The sequence below is a fragment of the Cotesia glomerata genome, linkage group LG4 (genome assembly GCF_020080835.1).
Source record: "Cotesia glomerata isolate CgM1 linkage group LG4, MPM_Cglom_v2.3, whole genome shotgun sequence".
Classification (NCBI taxonomy): Eukaryota; Metazoa; Arthropoda; class Insecta; order Hymenoptera; family Braconidae; genus Cotesia; species Cotesia glomerata.
In genome coordinates, this window is record NC_058161.1 from 20522849 (window position 1) to 20550052 (window position 27204).

At 29.2% G+C, this 27204-nt stretch overlaps 2 protein-coding genes across 4 annotated transcripts in view; one reads left to right on the forward strand and one right to left on the reverse strand.

The window, feature by feature from the left end:
• The window catches only part of LOC123263825, a 300526-nt gene that overhangs the window by 56398 nt on the left and 216924 nt on the right, over nucleotides 1-27204 (forward strand). The window contains exon 2 of the mRNA XM_044726843.1: nucleotides 7341-7388. Within this exon, the coding sequence (XP_044582778.1) occupies nucleotides 7380-7388 (9 nt within the window). The 5' untranslated portion in view covers nucleotides 7341-7379. The remainder of the gene's footprint in view (nucleotides 1-7340; nucleotides 7389-27204) is intronic.
• LOC123263828 (autophagy-related protein 16-1) overlaps nucleotides 1-27204 on the reverse strand; it is a 289529-nt gene that overhangs the window by 25713 nt on the left and 236612 nt on the right. For all 3 annotated transcript variants that reach the window (XM_044726854.1, XR_006509237.1, XR_006509238.1), the window contains 4 exons: nucleotides 13275-13395; nucleotides 4028-4207; nucleotides 1790-1874; nucleotides 1563-1709 (listed from right to left, as the gene is read on the reverse strand). In XM_044726854.1, the coding sequence (XP_044582789.1) occupies nucleotides 1563-1709; nucleotides 1790-1874; nucleotides 4028-4207; nucleotides 13275-13395 (533 nt within the window). The remainder of the gene's footprint in view (nucleotides 1-1562; nucleotides 1710-1789; nucleotides 1875-4027; nucleotides 4208-13274; nucleotides 13396-27204) is intronic.

The window sequence follows — 27204 nt, forward strand, 5'->3', positions numbered from 1 at the left end:
GTCAAGCGAATTCAGAAAATCCATATGGTTCAAAAGTTTATATATGTATGTGTATATATACGATATAACCGGTCTTGTCTCTTCTCTAACTCCCGCAATTCTGTACGGATCTCAATAAAACGTAACATACTTATTATTAGTACGATTTTCGAGGTTAAGTTTAAAGATCAGCCAAATCGGTCGATTAGTTAAGAAATGAGAGCAAAAGATTTTCAAATATTGTTAAAATTTTCACTTTTACCGTATTACCGTGCAATAACAATTAAACGCGATATCATACTTAATTTCTGTAAATTCCATCTGAAAGCTTACACAGTAAAAAATTTTTCGTCAAATTTAACACAAAAATTTGTGTTGATGATTTTTTTTACACAATTTGTGTTGAATCAACATACTAAAATGTTAAATTCTACACACTAAAATGTTAAATTCTACACAAACATTTTTACACTTTACACAATGACGAAAATTTTTTTACTGTGTATTTAACAAGTTTTAATTAGCATACTTATCTATTTTTCTAAATTAAATAGTTTAGGAATGACAGAAATTTAAATTCTTAAAAATTCTCAAAATTTGGAACTTTGTTTCTTTGCAAAATAACTATTGAATGCAAAAACTTGTAAAATTTTTGTAAATTACATCTTTAAGCTTATTTAATAAGCTTTAGTTTGCATACTTATCTATTTTTCTAAATTAAATAGTTTAGGATTGACAGAAATTAAAAAATTTTTGAAAATCACAAAAATTTTCACTTTTACCGTATTTCAGTGCAATAACAATTGAACGCGATATTCTATCAAATTTCTGTGAATTCCATCTGAAGGCTTATTAAGTAAGCTTTAATTTGCATACTTATATATTTTTCTTAATTAAATAGTTTAGGAATGACAGAAATTTAAATTTTTAAAAATCCTCAAAATTTGGAACTTTGTTTCTTTGCAAAATAACTATTGAATGCGATAACTTGTAAAATTTTTGTAAATTGCATCAGAAAGCTAATTAAATAAACTTCAATTTGCCTACCTCACCATCAGTCTAGATCAAAAATTACCCACTCTTTAAAACAGATCTAATTTTACTTTTGCATTCGTTTTGATGTCATTATTTTATTGCAACATTAGTTATATATTATTAACAAAAATTTAAATTTGCGCGCGCAAGCGCGCGTCTGACTATACACTTTGCATATATTTTCTTGCTTATGATATATTCGACCAATCACATTACGAATAGTTTGAGTTTGATGCCACATATATTTCATCTCTATTTTATTATAGGAATAATATAATTTTTTAAAAAACACCTTTTTTTTTTTTATTTATAAAATCTACTTTTTAAAATTTTTTAATTCTATTATTAATTATTCTCCGTAGATAAAATTTACAAATTTTCAGTAAGTTTCAACAATTTTTACCTCGCTTGAATCTCCTTAAATAATATAAATTTCGCCTAAAAATTCCAACGAGATGTTAAAGATCAATCCCGGCATTTAATAAAAATGATTATCAAACAGTCAATCAATCAATCAAAAAGTCTGTTATTGAAATAAAAGTACTCACGTATGATCTCTGAGTATCGTTTCAATTTTGTTGGTGATGACATTCCAAATAAAAACACTCCCATCAGCTGATCCGACCGCGATATACTGTCCATCCGGGCTGAAGGTAGCTCTCGCCCAGTCGCAGCCCACCTTGAATCCGTCCGCGCTGAAATAAACGTTATTTAATATTGAACAATGTGAGAGAAGGTACAGTTACATTAAAAAAAAAAAAAAAAAAAAACTCACCTGAATGATCCAACAATTTGTTTCATACGTAGATCAAGGAGCTTGACCGTATCGTCTCGCACGCAACTCAATAAATAATTGGCGTCTGTTAACACAAGAACATAATTATCAATATAATAACAACGAAACTAGGCGTTAAGTATTTTTAATTACAAGTAAGCAAGTGTATCTTGCTGTTAGTCTCTTATATTAGTAGCTGGTACATATTCTGGCTAGTACTTTATCGGAATCCAATTGGAATACCGGTGTAAGCTAGCGTGATCACCGAGTAGGGGGTCAATAACCAATCTACTATTTCTTACGGAGTTATTTTAGCTAAAACTGTTCCGTGATCTATCATAATTATAATAAATATATTTTTTTTTATTTCAATATTATTTAATTACAAGCATTGTTGATTGATACCGTAAACTCTGTTGTACTCTGTTGTACAGAAGAATTGGATTAATTAGTGGTTGTGTGTGTTTATGTATTAAATTAACCCAACCGGAGAGCCAAATCCGAATCCGAATTTGTGTTTACGGTTAAAGAGTTGAGATTCGGCGGCTCTTCTCAATCGAAACCGAGCAGAGGATACCAATTCATACTCACGGGTATTCCTTTGAATCCGATAACCGGGTAATTACCTCAGCCGGAAATAAAATTCTTTAGGGAATGCCCGACGATGCTCACATGCTCGGGATAATAAAATAGACTGTTTATTCAATAAGGAAGTACCTTTTTAAATTAACCGTTGCAGAATTTTAGTTATTTACTATTTAATTTTTTACAGGAATATTATTATAGGATTTGGTTTTATTTTATAAGATTTAGTAATAGTTACTAAATCATTTATTTCCACCAAATAAATATTTAGTAGTATTTAACAAAAGATTTATTGCTTCGCAATAAATCGATTATTGGTATTAAACAAATTCATTTTTTAACTAATTTTACCGTATAACCTGACTTTTAACTCAAAATAAATCAAAATAATTAAAATAAATAATTTTAAGTAAAAATATAAGGTATTATAAAGAAAATAATCTCATTAAATTATAATTTTTTAGAGACATTTATAAAATTAAAAATTAAACAAGTTTTTAACATAATAATAGACTAATTGAAAAATTTAAACTATACTCCACTAAGAAATGACATATAAGCCATTTGGGAGTATGTGTGTTTTCAAAAGGGAAGATAAATCTCCCAAAATCGAGCTGAATAAAATAATCTAAGTCAGTTAATAGGTTATGTATCACATTGGAATTAAAGCATAGCCATCTACCGACAATACTTACCAAATAAATATTTAGTAACTACTACTAAATATTATTTGGTAGAAACAAATATTTATTTTGATATAATAAAAAAATTTTTAGTCACGGCAGTCACATAGTGACTTGTGAACTAGAAGTAAATAAAATTTTACTGCATTAAATAATGAATTTTGTTAAATTGTACTGTACTTTCTTAAGTATCGACGTTTTTAAAGGTATAAGCTCATCCTGATGTTATACTCATCAAGAGCTTTCATTTGAGTACCCACATGCATTTTTGATATATTTTTCATATATACATATATATAATCTATATAAATATATGAAAAATTTATGTGGGTACTCAAATGAAAGGTCTCAATTATTGTAACATCAGGATGAGCTTATATCTTTAAAAATATCAATAGCTCTCAAGATACAAAGTCATTTCTTAACTATTGACATTTTTAAAGATATAAGCTCATCCCGATGTTACACTCATCAAGAGCTTTCATTTGAGTACCCACATGCATTTTTGATATATTTTTCATATGTACACCTATATAATATATAAATATATGAAATATATTTAAACTTGATAAAGGTATTCAAATGAAAGGTCTCGATGAGTGTAACATCAGGATGAGCTTATATCTTTAAAAATGTCAATAGTTTACAAGATACAAAGTAATTTCTTAATTATGTATCTACAGATAATTTTTGAATGCAACCTAAATACTTATCATAACAAATTAACTATCGGTGAGAATGAAATTAAACTTTGAAAAGTCACAAATTCAATTCAATATCTTTGCAATGGCTCTAAATTTCACTAAAAAAACCGATTTTATCTTATGACTATCTTGAACACAAAATTTTTCTTATTCTCTTAATAACATAAATAATTTATTTAGAAAAAAAAATTTTTATTAAACTGTAATAAATAATATTGATGGGTAAAAAATATTTTTTTAATTAAAAATAAAATAATAAAAGTTACCTCGTGATAAATCAAGCGACGTGACCTTTCCCTGCAACAGGATGTCATTGGAACTAGACTCGGCTCTGGTATCCCAAAATCTGATTCTCTTGTCAAAGTGACCGCTGATTATGGTGGATCCAGCTCCATCAGAGGTGACAAGGTCGTTGCAACTCGATCCGGCAAATTTGGTTTCAATGCCTGTGTAGCAATCCCACAAGTACCCCAAATAAAGTTTGGTTATTTGTCTATCAAGTAAGCTCACAGCGGAGCCTTTGACATTAGTCGAACGGTTATTGGTATGTAAGCTGCAAGGACCAAACAGGGAACAAGGATGAGGATCGGGAAACTGAAAAGGAGTCTTGGGTAGTAATGAAAGCCAACGAACTTTAAACTGTTATCAGGTTATTGGCAAGAAGTAGACAGAGCCTTCGAAAACCGCAACGCCTGCGGAAATGTGTAGCTTACATATGGCTGAGAGAGACTATAAAGTGGATAAATAATGAGGTTTGAGCTTACGCCCACCGCCTGACTGGTTGCCTGCCTTCTGTATACTCTATACAAAGTCGTGCCATCCCGAGTCACCAATTTCGATTTTCCTTACCTTATACCTTATATCTTATATCTTGTGCCTTATACCTACAATGTCCTGGATATATCTCTCACTCACTCTAAACCTCTTATTCGATCCCATATATTCCCTGGAATTGACGATACTACCAACTTACCCCCGTTATAGTACCCCGCCTTCATTATATCCATACCTTTACTTATATTACCGAAAGTTTGTTCCGAGTGTACAGAAATTGAGATTTATATTTATTGCTCTTTTCGTTCTATGGTAAATAATGTTTCGTACTCTAAAATAAATTTTCTTTGAAAACTTCCGTTTAATTCATGAAAATTAAGTTAGCTAATATCTAAAAATATTTGGAATTTTGTTTTATTAAAAAATTAAAAAAAAACTTTAAGAACTGCAAGTGCAATTTCTTTTTAAGTATTTTTTTGGTCTAATTTAATTATTGAAAAAAGGCAGTAGATTTTACAGTTAATTCAACAACTACTAAAATAATCACTTCTAAAATGAATCCAAAAGTAAAATTTTATTAAATAGATAGAAATGGTAAGTAATTTTTGGCCTAGACTTTAGATGGTCAGGTAAGTAAATTAAAGTTTTTTTAATAATTTTTCGGATGGAATTCTCAAAAAGTTGACAAGTTTTTGCATTCACTAGTTATTTTGCAAAAAAACAGTCAAAGTTCCAAACTTTAGAGATTTTTGAGAATTTAAATTTATGTTATTTCTCAACTATTTAATTAAGAAAAATATATAAGTATGCAAATTAAAGCTCACTTAATAAGCTTTTAGATGGAATTTACAGAAATTTTATGGGATATCGCGTTCAATTGTTATTGCACTGAAATACGGTAAAAGTGAAAATTTTAACGATTTTTGAAAATTTTTGAATTGCTTTCATTCTTAAACTATTTAATTTAGAAAAATAGATAAGTATGAAAATTAGAGTTTATTTAATAAGCTTTCAAATGCAATTTACAAAAATTTTACAAGTTATCGCATTCAATAGTTGTTTTGCAAAGAAACAGTCAAAGTTCCAAATTTTGAGGACTTTTGAGAATTTAAATTTCTGTCATTCCTAAACTATATAATTAAGAATAATATATAAGTATGCAAATTAAAGCTTACTTAATAAGCTTTCAGATGGAATTTACAGAAATTTGATAGGATATCGCGTTCAATTTTTATTGCACTGAAATACGGTAAAAGTGAAAATTTTAACGATTTTTGAAAATTTTTTGCTCTCATTTCTTAACTAATCGACCGATTTGGGTGATCTTTGAAATTAACCTCGAAAATCGTTCTAAGAATGAGTATGTTACGTTTTATTGAGATCCGTATAGATTTGCGGGAGTTAGAGAAGAGACAAGGCCGGTTATATCGTCTATATACACATAGATATATAAACTTTTGAACCATATGGATTTTCTGAATACGCTTGATGAGCTGAGTCGAAATATAGCAAAATTTTTCAAAAGTTCCGTCATTAGAACCAATGCAATAGTTAGATTTCTATGAAATCTTCTTAAAAAATGAAAAACTTCAGTACGTGAGATAATTTTTGAATTTCTAAAGAAAAATTCTTTCCGTATAAAATTTTTACTATCCAAAAAGCTACATTAAACTTATTGTTATTTTATAATCGTTGATAGATTTTAATCATAAATAAAAAAAAAATGTAATATTTAAAATATGCTTTGTACCAAAAAAATATTTGTCAGTTAAAATTTATTCGATTACAATAAAATATTCATTTGGGAATAATTCAACCTGTCGAATTAAATGAAAATTGTAAATTGACTGTCAGTGCATTTACTCACAAATTAAAACAGAAAAATAATACAATTGGAAAATATTCCATCTGTTTTTCCCTTTAAAATCCACCCACGTCAGTCGACAAAATATATAAATGTATTTTTATCTAGAGCACCAGCGAAATTAAATGAGATAAAATTTGATGGTGAATTTGCATTTAATCAACAAGTCATGTAAATAATCGCAGTAGAAGTAAAATTTAAAAACAAAACAAAAGTTGCGATTTTTTCTTTTTTTTTTTTTTTTTTTTAAATCAACAATCCGCACTGATAGAAGGATTTATTTGTATTAAAAAAATATTTGTTAATAGTTAACAAATCATTTATTAGAGACCACTTTTTAGTATCAAACAAATATTTCTTAGTATTTAAAATGATTTGTTTGTATTTAATAAATCTGATATTCATTTATTAAATATTAATAAATCTTTTTAAATACTAAGAAATATTTGTTAAGGACTAAAAAGTGGTCTCTAATAAATGATTTGTTAAATATTAACAAATATTTTTAACTATAAACAAATCCTTTTATCAGTGCGTGTAAATTCAAATAAAGGTGTGGTAGGATAAATAAATGCCGGATGGATATATGCTATGAACATTATTATTTTGAGACCGAGCAAAATCTAATGACAGAACTATGAGTATCGCGTAGATAGCTCGCGATGTTATATAACAACGCGAACGACGTTCCGAGCCCGAATGAAGCGATTTTGTGCCCTTGGGGGTTGAAAGAATAGCGGAAAATATGAAATAACTGAGTAGAGTCGGAGGACGCAACAGCACGCTCTCATCCCACCCGGGAAAATAACGCTCGCAACTTAATTCTGATACTCGGCCATTTTTTAACTCCCTCGAGCTAAATTTTATTATATAAATATAAACTTTTTTATAATACAAATAACTAAATTGGCTAATTATTTTTTTTTTTTGTGTGTTTCCAGATTCGTTTTGTCGGAAGAAGCGTTCACCGGCTCCAGGGAATGGAAAATGTGAGTAAAATTGTGAATATTAGAACTGCTCAAAAAATTCCAAAAGACAATTTTATTTATTAAAAATAAAGACCATTCGGCAGCCAGAAGTAGATTTTATGAATAAAAAAAAGGTGCTTTTTAAAAAATTATATTATTGATAATATATAACTTCTGTTACAATGAAATAATGATATCTAAACGAGAAAAAGTAAAATTAGATCTGTCTGAGAGAGTAATTTTTGATCTAGACTAATGGTGAGGTATGCAAATTAAAGCTTACTTAATAAGCTTTCAAATGCAATTTACAAAAATTTTACAAGTTATCGCATTCAATAGTTATTTTGCAAAGAAACAAAGTTCCAAATTTTGACGATTTTTAAGAATTTAAATTTCTGTCACTCTTAGACTATTTAATTAAGAAAAATATATAAGTATGCAAATTAAAGCTTACTTAATAAGCTTTCAGATAGAATTTATGAAAATTTGATAGGATATCGCGTTCAATTGGTATTGCACTGAAATACGGTAAAAGTGAAAATTTATGTGATTTTCTTAAATTTTTGAATTTCTGTCATTCCTAAACTATTTAATTTAGAAAAATAGATGTGTGCAAATTAAAGCTTATTGAATAAGCTTTCAGATGCAATTTACAGAAATTAAATATGATATCGCGTTTAATTCTTATTGCACGGAAATACGGTAAAAGTGAAAATTTTAACGATTTTTGAAAATTTTTGAGTTGCTTTCATTCTTAAACTATTTAATTTATAAAAATAGATAAGCATGCAAATTAAAGATTGTTAAATAAGCCTTCAAAAGGAATTTACAAAAATTTTACAAGTTATCGCATTCAATAGTTATTTTGCAAAGAAAAAGCCAAAGTTCCAAATTTTGAGGATTTTTAAGAATTTAAATTTCTGTCATTCCTAAACTATTTAATTAAGAAAAATATATAAGTATGCTAATTAAAGCTCACTTAATAAGCTTTTAGATGGAATTTACAAAAATTTGATGGGATATCGCGTTCAATTGTTATTGCACTGAAATACGGTAAAAGTGAAAATTTTTGTGATTTTCAAAAATTTTTGAATTACTGTCATTCCTAAACTGTTTAATTTAGAAAAGCAGATAATCATGCAAATTGAAGCTTTTAGATGGAATTTACAAAAATTTTACAAGTTATCGCATTTAATAGTTATTTTGCAAAGAAACAAAGTTCCAAATTTTGAGGATTTTTGAGAATTTAAATTTCTGTCAATCCTTAACTATTTAATTAAGAAAAATATATAAGTATGCAAATTAAAGCTCACTTAATAAGCTTTTAGATGGAATATACAGAAATTTGATGAGATATCGCGTTCAATTGTTATTGCACTGAAATATGGTAAAAGTGAAAATTTTTGTGATTTTCAAAAATTTTTAAATTTCTGTCATTCCTAAACTATTTAATTTAGAAAAATCGATAAGTATGCAAATTAAAGCTTGTTAAATAAGCTTTCAGATGCAACTTACAGAAATGAAATATGATATTGCGATTACTGTTATTGCACGGAAATACGGTAAAAGTGAAAATTTTTGTGATTTTCAAAAATTTTTGAATTGCTGTCATTCTTAAACTATTTAATTTAGAAAAATAGATAAGTATGCAAATTAAAGCTTATTAAATAAGCTTTCAGATGCAATTTACAGAAATTAAATATGATATCGCGTTTAATTGTTATTGCACGGAAATACGGTAAAAGTGAAAAATTTTAACGATTTTTGAAAATGTTTCCTCTCATTTCTAAACTAATCGACCGATTTGGCTCATCATTGAACTTAACCTCGAAAATCGTCTTAAGAATAAGTATGTCACGTTTTATTGAAATTCGTATCTGCGGAAGTTAGAGAAGAGACGCCGGTTATATCGTATATATACACCTACTACATATATAAACTTCTGAACCATATGCATTTTCTGAATCCACTTGACAGAGTCTAAATATACCAAAATTTTCCAAAAGTTCTACCATGAGGACCAATGCAATTTCTATAAAAATCTAAATTTGTGATTGATATATAAAAGTAATTATAGTTGATAAATGAAATTTATGACGTCGAATATAATCCGAGGAATAACGGGATCCATAAAATGAATTTTTCTCGCCTGGCGCCCATGTAGGAGATAGAGATGCGGTAATACTCTCACCGGGAGATTGCTCTTTTTTAAAACTATTTTCTGGGGTGGTAGTTCCTACCCTCGGCCCTTATCTCTCCCAGCGTTGCGCCGTATATTTAACCACTTTAGACGGAAATTAGATGCGCTGTAACTTATGAAAGCGCCGGAGAACAAGTCAAACTGAGAAAGGTAAATTCGCCGGTCTAGACCACCTTCATCTCTTGGCTCTATATCGATATCAGCGCGAAAGGGATGAGAGAAGGAGGCTCTTGAGAACACCAGCAAATTAATACAATCCGGATTCTCATTGGGGTTCTCAAATCTGGTGTATACCAGTATCTTGTGTCAATACCTTGGGTCTTACTCGTTATTATCCTATCGGGTGCTTTCCTCCAGCAAGACGTACTGGGTACCAAAGCTTCCTTCCAAGAAGTTGGTAGCTTCCTTCTTCTTCCCCTTCTTCTTCTTCTAGCTAGCTAGCTAGCTTGGGCTCTTCTCGAGGAGATCCGTTGGTCTTTGCACAGTTCTGTTGTCCAAGAGAAAATCGATACCTCGAGGATAGCAAGCGGGAGACAGTAAAAGCAGTACTGCTGTTTATATTGAGATTAAGCCACGAAAAGACTCAAAGTTGGTTGGGTGGGTGGGTGGTTGGTTGGTTGGTTGGTTGGATAAATGGCCGATAAACTATCGCGATAACTCACCCTTACTTCTATTCTACTTGAATTCTGGTTCTTTGTTCCGAGTTTGTTTTTTCGGGGTAGGTAATTGTAAAATATATTCGCAAAGTGCTTTTTGACATTCGCTTAGCCGTTTGCCAGCGGGCTCCCGAGAGGTTCCAATAAAAATTTAGCTGTCGATTGTATATCGTGACGTGGATGTTTGTTAGGGCGATGGTGATGGCGATGGGAATGCTGATGCTGGGGACTGGAAGCTGGAAATTGGGTTGGGGAGGTCACTGGCTATCGGATCGGCATGCACGGGGAACGAGAACGCCGATGGAATGGATCCGGCTAATGGACGCGTGTAGATGTGTGCATGTGTCAATGTTCTTGTCGATGCAATTAACCTATCGCCAGGAGGCTGACACAAAGAGAAGGCGAAAGCTACTGTAAGAGCAGACCCCCTTGCTGACAAGACAAATAGGCTACGGCGTTGGCAGGTTTGGAATCGATCCGATTTATAGATCATTTTTGAGCAAGATAATTTTGTGGTTGTGGCGGTGTAACTTTGAAAATTCAATATTTATAAGAAAAATAAGTAACTAATTAAATTTTTGGTCTAGAAACCTTGTAGAGGATGTAAAAATAACTCAATTGGTATATAATAATTTAATAATCATTAGTAAGAAATTTATCTAGAGTTTTAGAGCCGAACATATCCCGGCACAAAAACGCGAGGATGTAAATTTGAAAATTCTAAAATTAAAGAAAAATAATAAACTAATCAAATTTTTGGTTAAAAAAACTTGTAGAGGTTGCAAAAATAATTCAATTGGTATATAATAATCATTATAAATAAATTTGTCAAGAGTTTTAAGCCTAAAAAGATCTAATGTATCAAAACGCGAGGATGTAATTTTGAAAATTCTAAATTTCTATAAAAATAATAAAGTAATCAATTTTTTGATTTGAAGAGCTTGTAGGGGATGCAAAAGCAATTGAATTGGTATATAACAATTATTAGAAAAAAATTTATCGAGAGTTTTAGAGCCTATTGTAAGTTATTTTTTGTTAATCTTTAAACGCGGGGATGTAAATTTTAAAATTCTAAATTTCTAAAAAAAATAATAAACTAATTAACTTTTTGGTTCGAAAACCTTAGAAAGGATGCAAGAACAACTCAATTGGTATATAATGATCATAAGAAATAAATTTGTCAAGAATTTTAAGCTTAAAAAGACTTAATGTCCTCTAATGTCAAAACGCGGAAATGTAAATTTGGAAAATCCTCAATTTCTAAAAAAATAATAAACTAATCAATTTTTTGGTCTAAAAATCTTATAGAGGATGCAAAAATAATTGAATTAGGTTATAATAATCATTAAAAAAATATATTTTTCAAGAATTTTAAGCTTTAGAAGACCTAATATCAAAACGCAGGGATATAAATTTTGGAAAATCCTCAATTTCTAAAAAATAATAAACTAACCAATTTTTTAATCTAAAAACCTTGTAAAGAATGCAAAAATAATTTAATTAATTCATAATAATCATGAGAAAAAATATTTATCAAGAGTTTTAAGCTTAAAAAGACCTAATATCAAAAGGCGGTGGTATAAATTAGAAAAATCCTCAATTTCTAAAAAAGTACTAAACTAATTTATTTTTTGGTCCAAAAACCTTATAGAAGATGTAAAAACAATTGGTATATAATAATTATTAGAAAAAAATTTTAAACGGTTACATGACAACTGATCCCAGGACATTACATCCCGAGATGCTGTGTCAGCGTCATAATGTCCGCGACAAATTTGGGAATTGGGTGAATAAAGCATATAGGGGGAAGGGGGGACCTTTTTTACTTAATACGAATTTTTTGGTAACTGAAAAAATATAATTTGGACAGCCCGGACCGGGACTCGAACCCGGATCGTTCGGTTACGCGCCAAAGGCTCTACCAGTTAAGCTATCCGAGGCACTGTCTGTAACTACTATTCAGTCACCTATTAAGACCTGATTTAAGTAAACACCACCGTCCATCTTACGGTAAATAACAAATATTAATTTGTAGTTAAATTTGTCGTGTAGACAAGTCAGCGACACGATCGGGAATATAATGTCGCGGGATCTTTTATCATGGAACCTTTTAAACCTTAATCTAACTTACCCTGACTTAAATTTAACATTCGAGCATATAACAATGACAATTCAAAATTTCTAAAGAAATAATAAACTAATCTATTGTCTTGCCTCAAAAAATTGCTATTAAGGAAAAAACAATTAAATTGGTATTTAATTAATCTAAGAAATAAATGGAAAAAACATTAGCCAGTGTCCTTTGTCTCTACGATGAAAACATAAACCGGGGGATGAAAAGGAATAGAATGAAGGAGCCTGAAAGTCTGGTAAAGTCGTTATCACATGCATTATCAACATCCAGACTTTTCACTTAAGGATCATGGTGGCGATAGTTTATAGACCGTTATAGAGTCCGGAGGTTCTATGGTTGTATAGGTGCTAGTGTAGTGGTATACATATGAATGACTATGCAAATACTTAGTAGGTTGTTTTATTATCATAAAACCGTCCAGTGTCTAGCGTTGTGTAATATAGTGTAGAGAGTAAGTGCGTTTAATAAAATTCACCGACTAATAGAGGTAATAGAAAAGGTGATTACCACGGCGCCATAATATTTAGTAATATACCCTGTATCCTATACCTATAACGAGTGAGTTTGGATTTACGAGACGACTCGAGATATACCGACGGTCATTCATAATAAGAAATACCCCGACGGGTTTTTCATTCCACCTTCGCACCGACACCGACACTCAAAAGACCTTTGATAGTAATAACAGAATTACCATTTTATTGTTTATGATATGAATTATATAACATTATGCGTTATACATAATGCGTTTCATAATATCCTCTATAAATTATCACTTTACTTTTTTGTTTATCTCGCTTTGCAAGACCATAAATTTAAGTTCGTTGGCTCCGAGCTAAGTTAATCTATTCCAGGAAATGGGTCACTCATTTTTACATGCAATTATTATCAATTTTAATATTAATATTAATACTTACAAGCACGGCTTCGAAGGTCCCAAATTTTTAGGGTGCGATCGTGGCTGCCAGTGACCACTTTGGAAGGCTCTCCTAGAAATTTAGCTGCCAGGACTTTAGCGCAGTGTCCTGTTAAGGTGTGCTGGAACAGAAAATAATACAAACTTTTATTTTATATGGGAAACTCACATCGGAAGTAGGCACTACTATAGTGAATTTATATAAGTGGAATAAACATAGACCTTGGTAGAACGTGACTTAGGCCAGTGAGTAGCGTAGAAGACTATCAACCATGAGGTACCGGGTTCAAGTCCATCAGACGCGAGCAGTTTTTTCATTAGATAAAATTACAAAATCCGTTTTTCAGAATTAATTTCAATTAATACTTAATTAATAGCAATTACTTCATAATTATTTTTAATTTTTTAAATAAATTTTTTTTTGCCTAATATGGGAATCTATGTAGGATCCTACCCTGGATTCCTATATAGGAAACCATATGGGAATCTATCCAAAAACACCATTTGAAAATCCAGGCTGGTTTGCCGTATGGATTTTTTTGATAGGGATCGTTAAAGTAACCTAGGTGATGATAATAGTAATCACTAAAATAATAACTCGGGATCTGAAGTAAAACTCTTAGAAAACTCTGGTCTCTTTTCGGTCCGCGAGGACTCGTTAGTGTTGAAGCGAAATAATGGCTATGTGAGAAGCATAAAAACTGCATTGCGCAACTCTGTAAATTGTAATTGACTACGTCAAGTAGCAGAGAGCCCACGGAAAGTTTTATGAGCTCATTGAACTTATTCCAGGCGGTACAACTCTTGACGTGCTCTACTCTCAACTCCTGTTTCTGCTTATACTACCAGCTTCTAGCCTTTTCCGGCTAATATGGACGGAAAAATTTAATACCTATGGCTAAAGTTAACACAAAACCCAGTAAATTATCCAACAGGTTGTCGATTGCTAGATTGTTATCAAACCTAATTATATTTTCCCTTTTTTTTAAAGAGGAAAAGGGAATATTCGGATGATCAGGGTTGATGCGGAGCTGGAAGATCTTTTGGATTGGTATGATGCCTGGTGGGTAACTTTTCGCCACGATTCGTTAGCTTGGAAAAAGTTTGGACTTGAGTAGAACCCTCTCCTCTTTTACTGGGCACTGACAAACGGAGTTGGTGCTCAGCTCGGGTGGGTCGGGCTCAACACTCTGGCAACCGAGCTAGCTAGTCTATAGACTATAGTCGGGATGCAGTTAAAAGTTTTATCTCCCATCCAAGCTTGTCTCACTGGTTCGCCGACGTGTACAAAATAACTGATGAAAAATCGCCGCAGGTCGGTATCGTGGCTTGCATCACCTTTTCTAATTCCTCCATCTCCACTTCTGGTTCTCTGGTTCGGTTTTATATACATATACATAGAAGTCTACCAACTACAACAACAACAACTTCTACTAGTGATACTACGACTACTGCTCATGCTAACTGATGATGCCCACCACCAGTGGCTACCTTTACACCCATTTATCATCCCGACAAGAGGCTATACACCGAGATTATATTCGTTTTAATGTTCCTCACTACAATACAATAACGAGCTTTAATTAACGTCACGGCTTTCTAACTCCATCAGGGGGAAAATTACACTCGACTATGTTACCAATGATTGTAGGAAAAAATTTAAGCCATTTTAAAGTGGGATACTACCACGGATTTCCGATTAAATTTAAAAATTTTTTATCTCAACCACCGGAATAAACTGAGACAAGCAACAGATAGTACAAGATGGCGCGTTGCCAATACCATATCGCTGATCCATCTAGCTTCTTTTTTTTTTAATAAAATAATAATAATAAATAAATAAAATTTTGCTTTATTAAATAGTGAATTTTGTTAAATCACACTGTATTTTCTTAAATATTGATGTTTTTAAAGATATAAGCTCATCTTGGTGTTACACTCGTCAAGAGCTTTCATTTGAGTACCCACATGCATTTTTGGTATATTTTTCATATATACATCTATATAACATATATTTTGAAGATATAAGCTCATTCCGATGTTACACTCATAAAGAGCTTTCATTTGAGTACCTACATGCATTTTTGGTATATTTTTCATATATACATATATATAATATATAAATATATGAAAAATTGATGTGGGTACTTAAATGAAAGGTCTCGATGAGCGTAACGTCAGGATGAGCTTATATCTTTAAAAATGTCAATATTTCTCAAGGTACAAGGTCATTTCTTAATTATGTATCCTGGAGACAAAATTTGTTTTATTCTCTTAATAATAAAGATTTTAAAATTTTAATGAAAATTTCTTATTATTGTTTTAAATATCAAAAAATTAAAATTAATTTAATAAAAAGAATAATTTAAGTTTTGCTTTATTGAATAATGAATTTTGTTAAATTCCACTGTACTTTCTCAAAAATTGACATTTTTAATGATATAAGCTCATCCTGATGTTACACTCATTAAGAGCTTTCATTTGAGTATCCACATGCATTTTTGATATATTTTTCATATATACATATAAATAATATATATAAATATATAAAATATATGAAAAATTGATGTGGGTACTCAAATAAAAAGTCTCGATGAGTGTAAAGTAATAATGAGCTTATATCTTTAAAAATGTCAACAGTTCACAAGATACAAGGTAATTTCTTAATTATGTATCCTGGAGACAAAATTTTTCTTATTCTCTTAATAATAAAGGTTTTAAAATTTTAATTTAAATTTGTTATTATTGTTTTAAATATCAAAAAATTAAAATTAATTTATTAAACCGAATGTATAATTAAAGTTTTGCTTTATTAAATAATAAATTTTGTTAAATTGCACTGTAATTTCGCAAAAATTGACATTTTTAAAGATATAAGCTCATCCTGATGTTACACTTATCAAGAGCTTTCATTTAAGTACCCACATACATTCTTGACATATTTTTCATATTTTTCATATAGACATATATATATATATATATATATATATATATATATATATATATATATATATATATATATATATATATATATAACATATATTTTAAAGATATAAGCTCATTTCGAGGTTAACCTCATCAAGAACTTTCATTTGAGTACCCACTTGCATTTTTTATATATTTTTCAAAAATACATATATATAATATATATAAATATATGAAATATTGATGTGGGTACTCAAATGAAAGGTCTCGATGAATGTAACCTCGGGATGAGCTTATATCTTTAAAAATGTCAATAGTTTACAAGATATAAGGTCATTTCTTAATTATGTATCCTGGAGACAAAATTTTTCTAATTCTCTTAATAATACAAATAAGGTTTTTTTAAATTTTATTATTATTAAAATCACGAAATTCCCTATTAATAATAATGATAATAATAATAATAATAATAATAATAATAAGTGTTAGCTGACAATAACTGATAAATGATGTACTTGTGTTATCTATTAGCACAAGCTACAAGCAAAAGGTAAAAGCAGAGTAACGTTAAGTTGAATTAAGCAGATTGGCCATATGGTTCGGCGTCTGGTGTCTGGTCCTTATGCATCACTAAGATGCTCTCTGGATGATGAGGTAGTGTCTCGGTCTCGTTCTTGGGTGTGAAATAAAACTACGAGGGGTAGAAACAGCCGTTGTGGGTTGAGAGTGTCGGGGGGAAGAAGCTTCCAGCATTCAGGAAAGAGGGACCGAGGGGCTTAGCAAAAGTTTCCAGCCATTAATTTTCATTAGAACGTTTTTCAAAAGAAGAAACACTCTTCCGTGCTTTACCTAACATCCGTAACTACTCTGAGGTCGGGGGTTTTATTTTATTTAAAATTTTTTTACCCTTTTTACGGCTACATCTTTTCAGTTCAAGGCGAAATCAAGTACGCTAGTTCCCTTACCGCTTGGCTAAAGAGATTGGATTCTACCCTTTCCCTCTCCACGGACATCCTGTAAATCCTAGTCATTTTTTAATTAGTGTAAATATTTTTCATAGAGAGTAAAGTTTTATTTTATTTCATTTTTTAAGGGCTTATATTAATCGTGAGATTACTTGACTGAAAAAAATAATATTTACTTTGAAGAATATCAAAGATGCAATATAAATCTACTGAAGCTTTCATTTATAAAATTAAGGAGATTCACGTGAAGTAGTCAAATTTTTAAAACTTCCTGAGAATTTGTAAATTCAATCTACGTAATAATTATTAAAAAAATTAAAAAACAGGAAGTTTCCGGGATACACGGAAAAAAGGAAACTGTAATAAATAACATTCGATTTATGATAAGTAATGATTCACTGCTAAAAATTACCATTTCAAACAGTAAAATCATGATTTTACTATTCACTATATAATATTTACCATTTAAACGTTACAATTTACTCTTTACATGGAAGAAAATACTATATCAAACAGTAATATTCGATATGTAAATGTCTAAAATGTTAGAGTATAATAATTAACAATTCAGACTTTGGAATTTATCATTTCGTATCTAAAAAATGATCTTATGATATGTAAAAAGTATAAAATAAAGTTAGTAAATTTCTAATACAAGCAACGTCAATATTTACAAAGTAAAATGGTAAATTTTAAATGCAACGCTAAAAATCAAACTGTAATTATTGACTTGCTTGGACTGGTAAAATGTATCCGAACAAAAACAGTTTCACTGTAAAAAAGTCGCGCCAAGTCCACGTTCATAAGACTATTAGGAAAAAAAAATTTTTTTTTTTCTTTAAAAAAAAATACAAAATAAAAAAATTAAAAAATCCAAGTAATCGATATGATTGTTTATGAATTTCGAAAATAAAAAAAATTTTATTGTAAATTTAAAAATTAAAAAAAAAAATTTTAGAACGTATTTAGTGTGCGTGGTTGCAAAATATTTTACTTTTAATGAAATTCGTAAAATCTATTTACTAGGACTTTAAAAAAATTGAAATAGACAATGACGCACACCAAGTACGTTCTAAAATTTTTTTTTTAATTTTTAAATTTACAATAAAATTTTTTTTAATTTCCGAAAATCAAAAACAATCATATCGATTACTTGGATTTTTTAATTTTTTTATTTTGTATTTTTTTTTAAAGAAAAAAAAAAATTTTTTTTTCCTAATAGTCTTATGAACGTGGACTTGGCGCGACTTTTTTACAGTGAAACTGTTTTTGTTCGGATTTTAGTATTTTTTGTAATTATAATGAAAATTTACAATCGGTACCAACTTAAATCTCGTGTTGACTGCATTTTTTACTGCAAACTATCCCCTTGAAGCTACAGTTTATGTAGATGTAATTCCAGTGCACTCTGGCGGCCGTAAATGTAAGCTGTGAATTACTTTTTTTAACTGTAGTTGCTTATCTATAGGAGGATTACTACACATTTTTATTTTATCTAGTCTGTGGCGCTGACCTTTCTCCATAAAAAAAAAGTCAGGATCGAAATTTGTGAGCGAGCTATAGTATGTACTGATAAAATTTAATAATTTCAAGTAAATAAATTGTTATAAGTGAATATAATTAATTAATACGGTGAAGTAAATTATGAATTACTGTTATGATAAACAAATTGGATAAAAAAAGTACCGTAGAATTAAATAAAATTTCGCAGCCTCAAAAAACCGTTCTGCTTACAGTAAACACAGTCAGTAGTCTGGCGCTCCGTTCACAACGGATTTGAACGGAACTTGGCGCCAGATTCTACCGAATCTGTGGATATTTTAAAAGTATAATTTTTACTGTTTCAAATGTTAAATTCTCCCAGAGTGAGACCCCCTTCTCTTTTATCTGAGTTCCCCTTCTCCTCATAATATCGACTATATATTGAAATGGCAATTTTTACTGTTTGAAATTGTAATTTTTTAAGATGAAAGAGTCGTTATTTACTATAGTGACAGCTACTAATCACTTATATTGGATATTAAATTATAAATTGTGGCTTTTATACTTTCTACATTAAGTTCTGTAATATTTATATTTTTGCCACCCCGATGTCCGCTTTACTGTTTGAAACTATAAAAATTAACCGGAATCCGAGTGAATATTACAGTTTACTTTTTTCCGTGTATTTAATGAAATAATTAGGTTTTAAATTGTAATTTTTACATTTGAATGGAGATTCTACCAGCCGTGTATTTGGTTGAGAATTTAATGCAATTAACGGTTTAAAAAAATTTTATTTTCATTGAATTTGATTGAAAAAATAATAAGTTTATTGTCAAGTGTATACCGATAATTCAGAGTGCTGCATTTTTTAGTAGTCAATTAAATGTTAATGATTATTTAATGAGTAAATTTATCGAAAATTTCCTCAAAAATGTTATTAATTAATTTAAAAATTATTTTTAAGACAACAAAAGTATTTCTACGTATTATTTTTTTATAGACATTCTTTACACTAGGAAGGTACTAGGATCTCCTTAAGGAGATCCCCGCGAAGTAGTCAAATTTTTAAAACTTTCTGAAAATTTGTAAATTCAATCTACGTAGCCTAATAATTAATAATAATTATTTAAAGAGTAAATTTTTCGGAAATTTTCTCAAAAATGTTATTAATTAACTTAAAAATTAATTTTAAGATGTATAACAAAAGTTTTTCTACGTATTGTTTTTTTTTTTATAAACATTCTTTATACTAGGATATTTGGATCTCCTTAATCGGTAATTTATTTATTAAAACCCTCCTTCGTACATTCTAGCCAATGAAATTTATAAATATAGATGAAAAATTATCGAATAACCCCATCCGCGAGTCGAGGATAAATCTATCGAGAACACCACGTGAATATAAAAAAAAAAAAAAAATTAATAATCTTGGATATTAATTTAATATACAGCAGGGTGCGTATTACACAGATGTTGTAATCGTAAATAATAACCATTAGCGCCATCAACCAGATCGTTTGTTAATCCGGAAGGTATTAGCTTTATAAATAAAGATTAACTGTGTAATCAATATATGATTATTAAATACATATATCCCGTTCTCATTAAATATTTTATTCTCCGAGATTATTAATAGTAAGATAAATCGTTGTGGGTTTACGCTGGTCTATATAATAATAATAATAATAATAATAATAATAATAATAATAATAATAATAATAATAATAATAATAAAAGAAATAAATATTGTGACAATCTTTAAATAATAACACAAGTTATTAAAGCTGTCTTAATTAACTTATTTTATTTTTGTTATTTCATTCACACAATATGATTAATCTGTATCAACACAATAGGCAATTGGATTTAATAACCCGCCATACAATAGTATAGACATCTATTCTCTTTAATATTTCGCTTTCGTTTCGTCATGGATCGCTTCCCTTCAGGAATTCACCCACATTGATATTAAAGAATAATTTTTCAAGAAATTAATACTTTTTTTAATGAAAAATTTATAAATAAAAATTTGGACTTAAAAAAAAAAAGAATTTTATAAAATTAATTTATCAATTATAAGTACGAAGTAATAAAATATTTAGTCATTTATTTGGGAGAAAAAAATATTTTTTACCCGTCAATATTGTTTGTTAAAGTTTAATAAATTATTTTATTAATCGAAATAAATTATATTAATATAAACAAAGCCTTATTATATCAAAATAAATATTTGTTTCCACCAAATAATATTTAGAAGTACACGGAAAGAAAATTGAAGGAGTTTTTACTATTTTACTATTGTAATTTTTACTAAATAAAATAGTAACGGTGGACTATACTTCTCATTTAGTAATTTTTACGATCTACTATTGTAAAATTTATCCAACAAATAAGACTAGCAAGAGTCTTAAAAAGTCGAATAATATAAAGCAAATTATACAATATGTGTTTGTGAACTTTACAATTCAACTATTGTAAAAATTGACAGTTGGTTTTTTTGAAAGAAATATTAGGGAGGGAGAGAGATAGAAGGTTGACAAATTGGTACCTGTACAGTAATCGAAAAAAGAAACCGACAATCTTCATGCTATCTGGGAATCGAACCCAGAACTCTGTGTTGGCAGCCAGAGACTCTCCCTCTACGCTATCCGAGGTAAACTTAGACCCATATTCTTTAACATTTACATAAACTCGGAGTCTAGCGCTGTGCACGGCCATCACTCACACTAATTGAGAAACATTCCAATTTAACTATTGTAAAATTTGCTATAGTTCTATTGGAAAGATACAGAGGCAGCACTGGAAATTTTCATCTCTTACTTTTTACAATAGTAATATCGTATTTTTTCATGAATAAATAGTATTTTTTCTTCTAAAATATTTGACAATTAATAGTAATAAAAGTATAGTCCAGCTTTACAATAGTTGTATCGAAAATTTTCCCAGAAATTTTTTCCCGTGTAGTTACTAAATATTTTTTGGTAAGTATTTTCGGTAGATGGCCAAGCTTTAATTCCAATGTGATACATAACCTATTAACTGACTTAGATTATTTTATTCAGCTCGATTTTGGGAGATTTATCTTCCCTTTGAAAACACACATACTCCCAAATGGCTTATATGTCATTTCTCAGTGGAGTTTGGTTTAAATTTTTCAATTTGTCTATTATTATGTTAAAAACTTGTTTAATTTTTAATTTTATAAATGTCTCTAAAAAATTATAATTTAATGAGATTATTTTGTTTATAATACCTTATATTTTTACTTAAAATTATTTATTTTAATTATTTTGATTTATTTTGAGTTAAAAGTTAGGTTATACGGTATAATTAGTTAAAAAATAAATCTGTTTAATACTAATAATCGATTTATTGTGAAGCAATAAATCTTTTGTTAAATACTAAATATCTATTTGGTGGCAATGGGCTTTAATAAATGATTTAGTCACTATAACTAAATCTTATCAACAGACTCGATAGAGTCTGGCGCCAAGTTCCGTTCTCAAGCCAGACTACCGAGTATGTATATACCGTAAGCAGAACGGTTTTTTGAGGTTACAAATATTTTTCAATTTTATTTTGATTTGTTTTTTATATGATATTTTATAATAGTAGTTCATGCTTTTTATTACGCGTATTACTTGATTATTATCAATTATCTTTATAATTTCTATTTAAAATTATTAAAAATAATCAGCACAAACTATAGCCACCCAGATTTTTAGATTTTAACTTTTTTCTTATGTAAAAAGCGGACGGCCAGAGACTAAATAATATAAGAATGCATGCTAATCTTATAATAGATGGGAAACTACAGTGAAAAAAAGATATTTGACAGCTTGCAATTACACACGCCAGGCGGCGCAAGAATAACTTTTACATGAACTATAGCTTAAAGGGGATAGTTTGCCACCGGAAATGTATTAAATTAAAATTGTCAATTTTTATTATAATTACAAAAAATACTGAAATCGGAACAAAAACAGTTTCACTGTAAAAAAATCACGCCAAGTCCACATTCATAAGACTATTAAGAAAAAAAAATTTTATTTCTTTACAAAAAGATATAAAATTAAAAATTAAAAAATCCAAGTAACCGATATGGTTGTATATGATTTTCGGAAATTAAAAAAAATTTTGTTGTAAATTTAAAAATTAAAAGAAACAATTTTGGAACGTACTTAGTGTGAGTCATTGTGTACTTCAATTTTTTTTAAAAGTCCTAGTAGATAGATTTTAGGAATTTCATAAAAAGTGAAATTTTTCGTAACCACGCACACTAAATACGTTCCAAAATTGTTTCTTTTAATTTTTAAATTTACAACAAAATTATTTTTAATTTCTGAAAATCATATACAACCATATCGGTTACTTGGATTTCCATCAGTACAGCATCCTTTAATCTCATATTTAGTTTAATAACTTATTTTTTTATTTTAAATAAATTATATTAATATAAACAAAGCCTTATTATATCAAAATAAATATTTGTTTTAACCAAATAATATTTAGTAGTAGTTACTAAATATTTATTTGGTAAGCATTGTCGGCAGATGGCGATGCTTTAATTCCAATGTGATACATAACCTATTAACTGACTTAGATTATTTTATTCCGCTCGATTTTGGGAGATTTATCTTCCCTTTGAAAACACACATACTCCCAAATGGTTTATATGTAATTTCTCAGTGGAGTTTAGTTTAAATTTTTTAATTTATCTATTATTATGTTAAAAACTTGTTTAATTTTTAATTTCATAAATGTCTCTAAAAAATTATAATTTAATGAGATTATTTTCTTTATAATATCTTATATTTTTACTTAAAATTATTTATTTTAATTATTTTGATTTATTTTGAGTTAAAACTTAGGTTATACGGTAAAATTAGTTAAAAAATGAATCTGTTTAATACTAATAATCGATTTATTGCGAAGCAATAAATCTTTTGTTAAATACTACTAAATATTTATTTACTTGAAACTATTACTAAATCTTTATTAAACAGAACTAAATGCAAAGAAAGTGTGAACAGAAGAGAGTAAATCTAGGAGAAAGGACTAATTCTCTTTCTACAACTACTAACTTTCCTATTCTACAAAGACTTGCAGAAATGTAAGCCTGTAGAGAGGGAAGTTTGTAGACTTGGGACTTGCACGAGTCGCCTGAAAGGCTTTTCCTTTCTAGTTAAGTTCCGATCTTCATGAAAGAAGTACAGAGACTAGATATTTGATTTAGAATTAGATATTTAACTTCCCGATATATAATAATACAATTTTAGTTCGGCAAGATTGTTCTAGCTCACGCATTTTTCAGAAGCTCAAGAGCATTGACCGCGGTGGGACTTTTCTCTCGCGCTTCCGCGGCCTTGGCGATTGAATGCCCGCACCAGATAGCTGCCCCTTCTTCCTCTTCCCCTCGCTGGGAGATAATAGATTATTTCATACGTGTAACTAGTCGGCTGGCACAACTGCTTCTTCCTCCCTTCTATTCTCTGTATACTCTGTAAACTCTGTATACTCTGTAGACTTTGTATTGGTACTGGTACCTGCAACAAGAGGCACCTCCACCTCCATCGGTATCTCCAGGTATTGTAGGTCCCGGTGGAAGGGCAGGAGACGACTCGAGAGCACGACCACAAGTACAAGCACAAATAGAGCCCAACACTTACTCTCTACTCGGGTCTCGGGTTTTTCAGAGAGCCATGTTACGTGTGCAAGATCCGCTCCGAGCTGAGCATGTCTCATTATCTCCCGATTACACACTCGAATTATTTATTCACTTCTTTTTTCGTCTCAAAACCTCAAAGCTCTAGTGACGAGTCTCTCAAAATTTTTACCGGCCTCATTAATTTTAATAAACAATAATTATCATCATACCTATTGTTGTCTATATTATTAAGAGAATAAGAAAATTTTGATTCCAAGATAGTCATATGATAAAATCGAATTTTTTTAGAAAAATTGTCACTGCAAAAATCTTGAATTGAATTTGTGCCTTTTCAAAGTTTCATTTCATTCTCACCAATAGTCAATTTATTATGTTAAATAGTTAAGTGGCATTCGAAAATGCTCTATCTCTAGATACATAATTAAGAAATGACCTTGTATCTTGAGAATTATTGACATTTTGAATGATATAAGCTCATCCCGATGTTACACTCATTAAGAGCTTTCATTTGAGTATCCACATGCATTTTTGATATATTTCATATATTTATTTATATTACATATATGTATATGTATATATGAAAAATAAATCAAAAATGCATGTGGGTACTCAAATGAAAGCTCTTAAAGAGTATAATATCAGGATGAGCTTATATTTTTAAAATATGTTATATATGTATGTATAAAAAATATATAAAAATTTAATATTTTATTAAATTGAAGAAAAAAATCGTTTTAAAAAAATTGCATTTTTTCATTTTCAAAAACTTTTTTTGCCATCATTTATTTGTATTAGATTTTTTTTTAATTATCAAATATATGGTACATTAATAATCATTAATTCATAAATGACCTTGTATCTTGTGAAATATTGACATTTTTAATGATATAAGCTCATCCTGATGTTAAACTCATCGAGACCTTTCATTTGAGTACCTACATCAATTTTTCATATATTTATATATATTATATATATCATATAATATATATTTTATATATATTAATATATATCATATATATTATATATATATATATATATATATATATATATATATATATATATATATATATATAAATGAAAAATATATCAAAATTTAATATATTATTGAATTAAAAATAAAAACTGTTCTCAAAAAATTGCATTTTTTCATTTTTAATCATTTTCTTAGCCATTTTTTATTTGTTATATATTTTTTAAAATTATTAAATATATGCTAAATTATAATTATAATTATTATTAATTAAGAAATTACCTTGTATCTTGTAAACTATCGACATTTTCGAAGATATAAGCTCACTATGACATTACACTCATCGAGACCTTTTATTTGAGTACCCACATCAATTTATCATATATTTATATATATTATATATATGTATATATGAAAAATATATCAAAAATGCATGTGGGTACTCAAATGAAAGCTCTTTATGAGTGTAACATCAGAATTGGCTTAAATCTTTAAAAATCTCAATATTAAAAAAAGTACAGTGCAATTTAACAAAATTCATTATTTAATAAAGCAAAATTTTAATTTTTTTTAGTTCACACGGCAGTCACGTAGTGACTGCAAGGTTGCTAGTTATTATTATTTTATTAATAAATAATTTTTCCCTCCAAATTAGGTGTGTTTTTAATTAGAGATAATTCAATGATAATTGAGGATAATAGAGCTATCAAAGAGGTCATTAGAGAGGAAATTTAATTATCTACAACCTGGATCTCTTTGAAAATTTATCTAAAGTTGATGGATCGCGAGTAATTTTCATTTATACAATTAATATCACGATCAATACTTTAAAATAATTTAAAACAGAAAAAAAATGACAACTTTGATTAGATTCGTCAGATTTATTGGTGAATCCATCAATTAACCATTAAAAAATTCTTTGGATAATTAATTGAGTGTCAAGAGACAGGCATGAATGATAGTAAAAAATATTTCCCGATAAGCCGACCCGGGTCGTTAATATTGTAGAGTATTTTTACTTTAAAAAGATAAATAGCCGGGAAATATGAATAATATATTTATTTAGTTATTAGAGTGTCAGTGTTGGAGTTTAACTTGGTAAGAATATCACAGTTAGCATATATGTGTGTAAATATATGTTGTCAAGTTGGCAAAGGTAAAGGTGGCGGCATTGAAATAGAAAATAAGACCCGAGGCAGTACTCGAATATCTCGGCTCTCAACGGGAGAGAAATTTGCTTATCACGCGCGGCCTAACGGGACGACAGCTGTCGGAAGTGCGCGGGATATACAAGAGCACGGGGATACGAGTTCTTTGCTCCTTTCCTTGCTCTTGCTCTGGCTCAAAGTATATAGAGTGTGTGGAATAATGCGAGGAATGTCGCGAACGTCTTCACACAGCGAATAGAATCTACACTCGTGTTTTTACACTTTTGCACTCTAAAGGGGGCTCTGACCTTGGGCACCTCGTTGTCTTACGGGGATACATTGTACTCTAGATCCATTCACATTAATACACTTATAGGATTAAGCAAAAAAAAATATTTAGTAGTATTTAACAAAAGATTTATTGCTTCGCAATATTAAACAAATTCATTTTTTAACTAATTTTAACGTATAACCTAACTTCTAACTCAAAATAAGTCAAAATAATTAAAATAAATAATTTTAAGTAATATAAGGTATTATAAAGAAAATAATCTCATTAAATTATAATTTTTTAGAGACATTTATAAAATTAAAAATTAAACAAGTTTTTAACATAATAATAGACAAATTGAAAAATTTTAAATAAACTCCACTGAGAAATGACATATAAGCCATTTGGGAGTATGTGTTTTCAAAGGGAAGATAAATCTCCCAAAATCGAGCTGAATAAAATAATCTAAGTCAGTTAATAGGTTATGTATCACAATGGA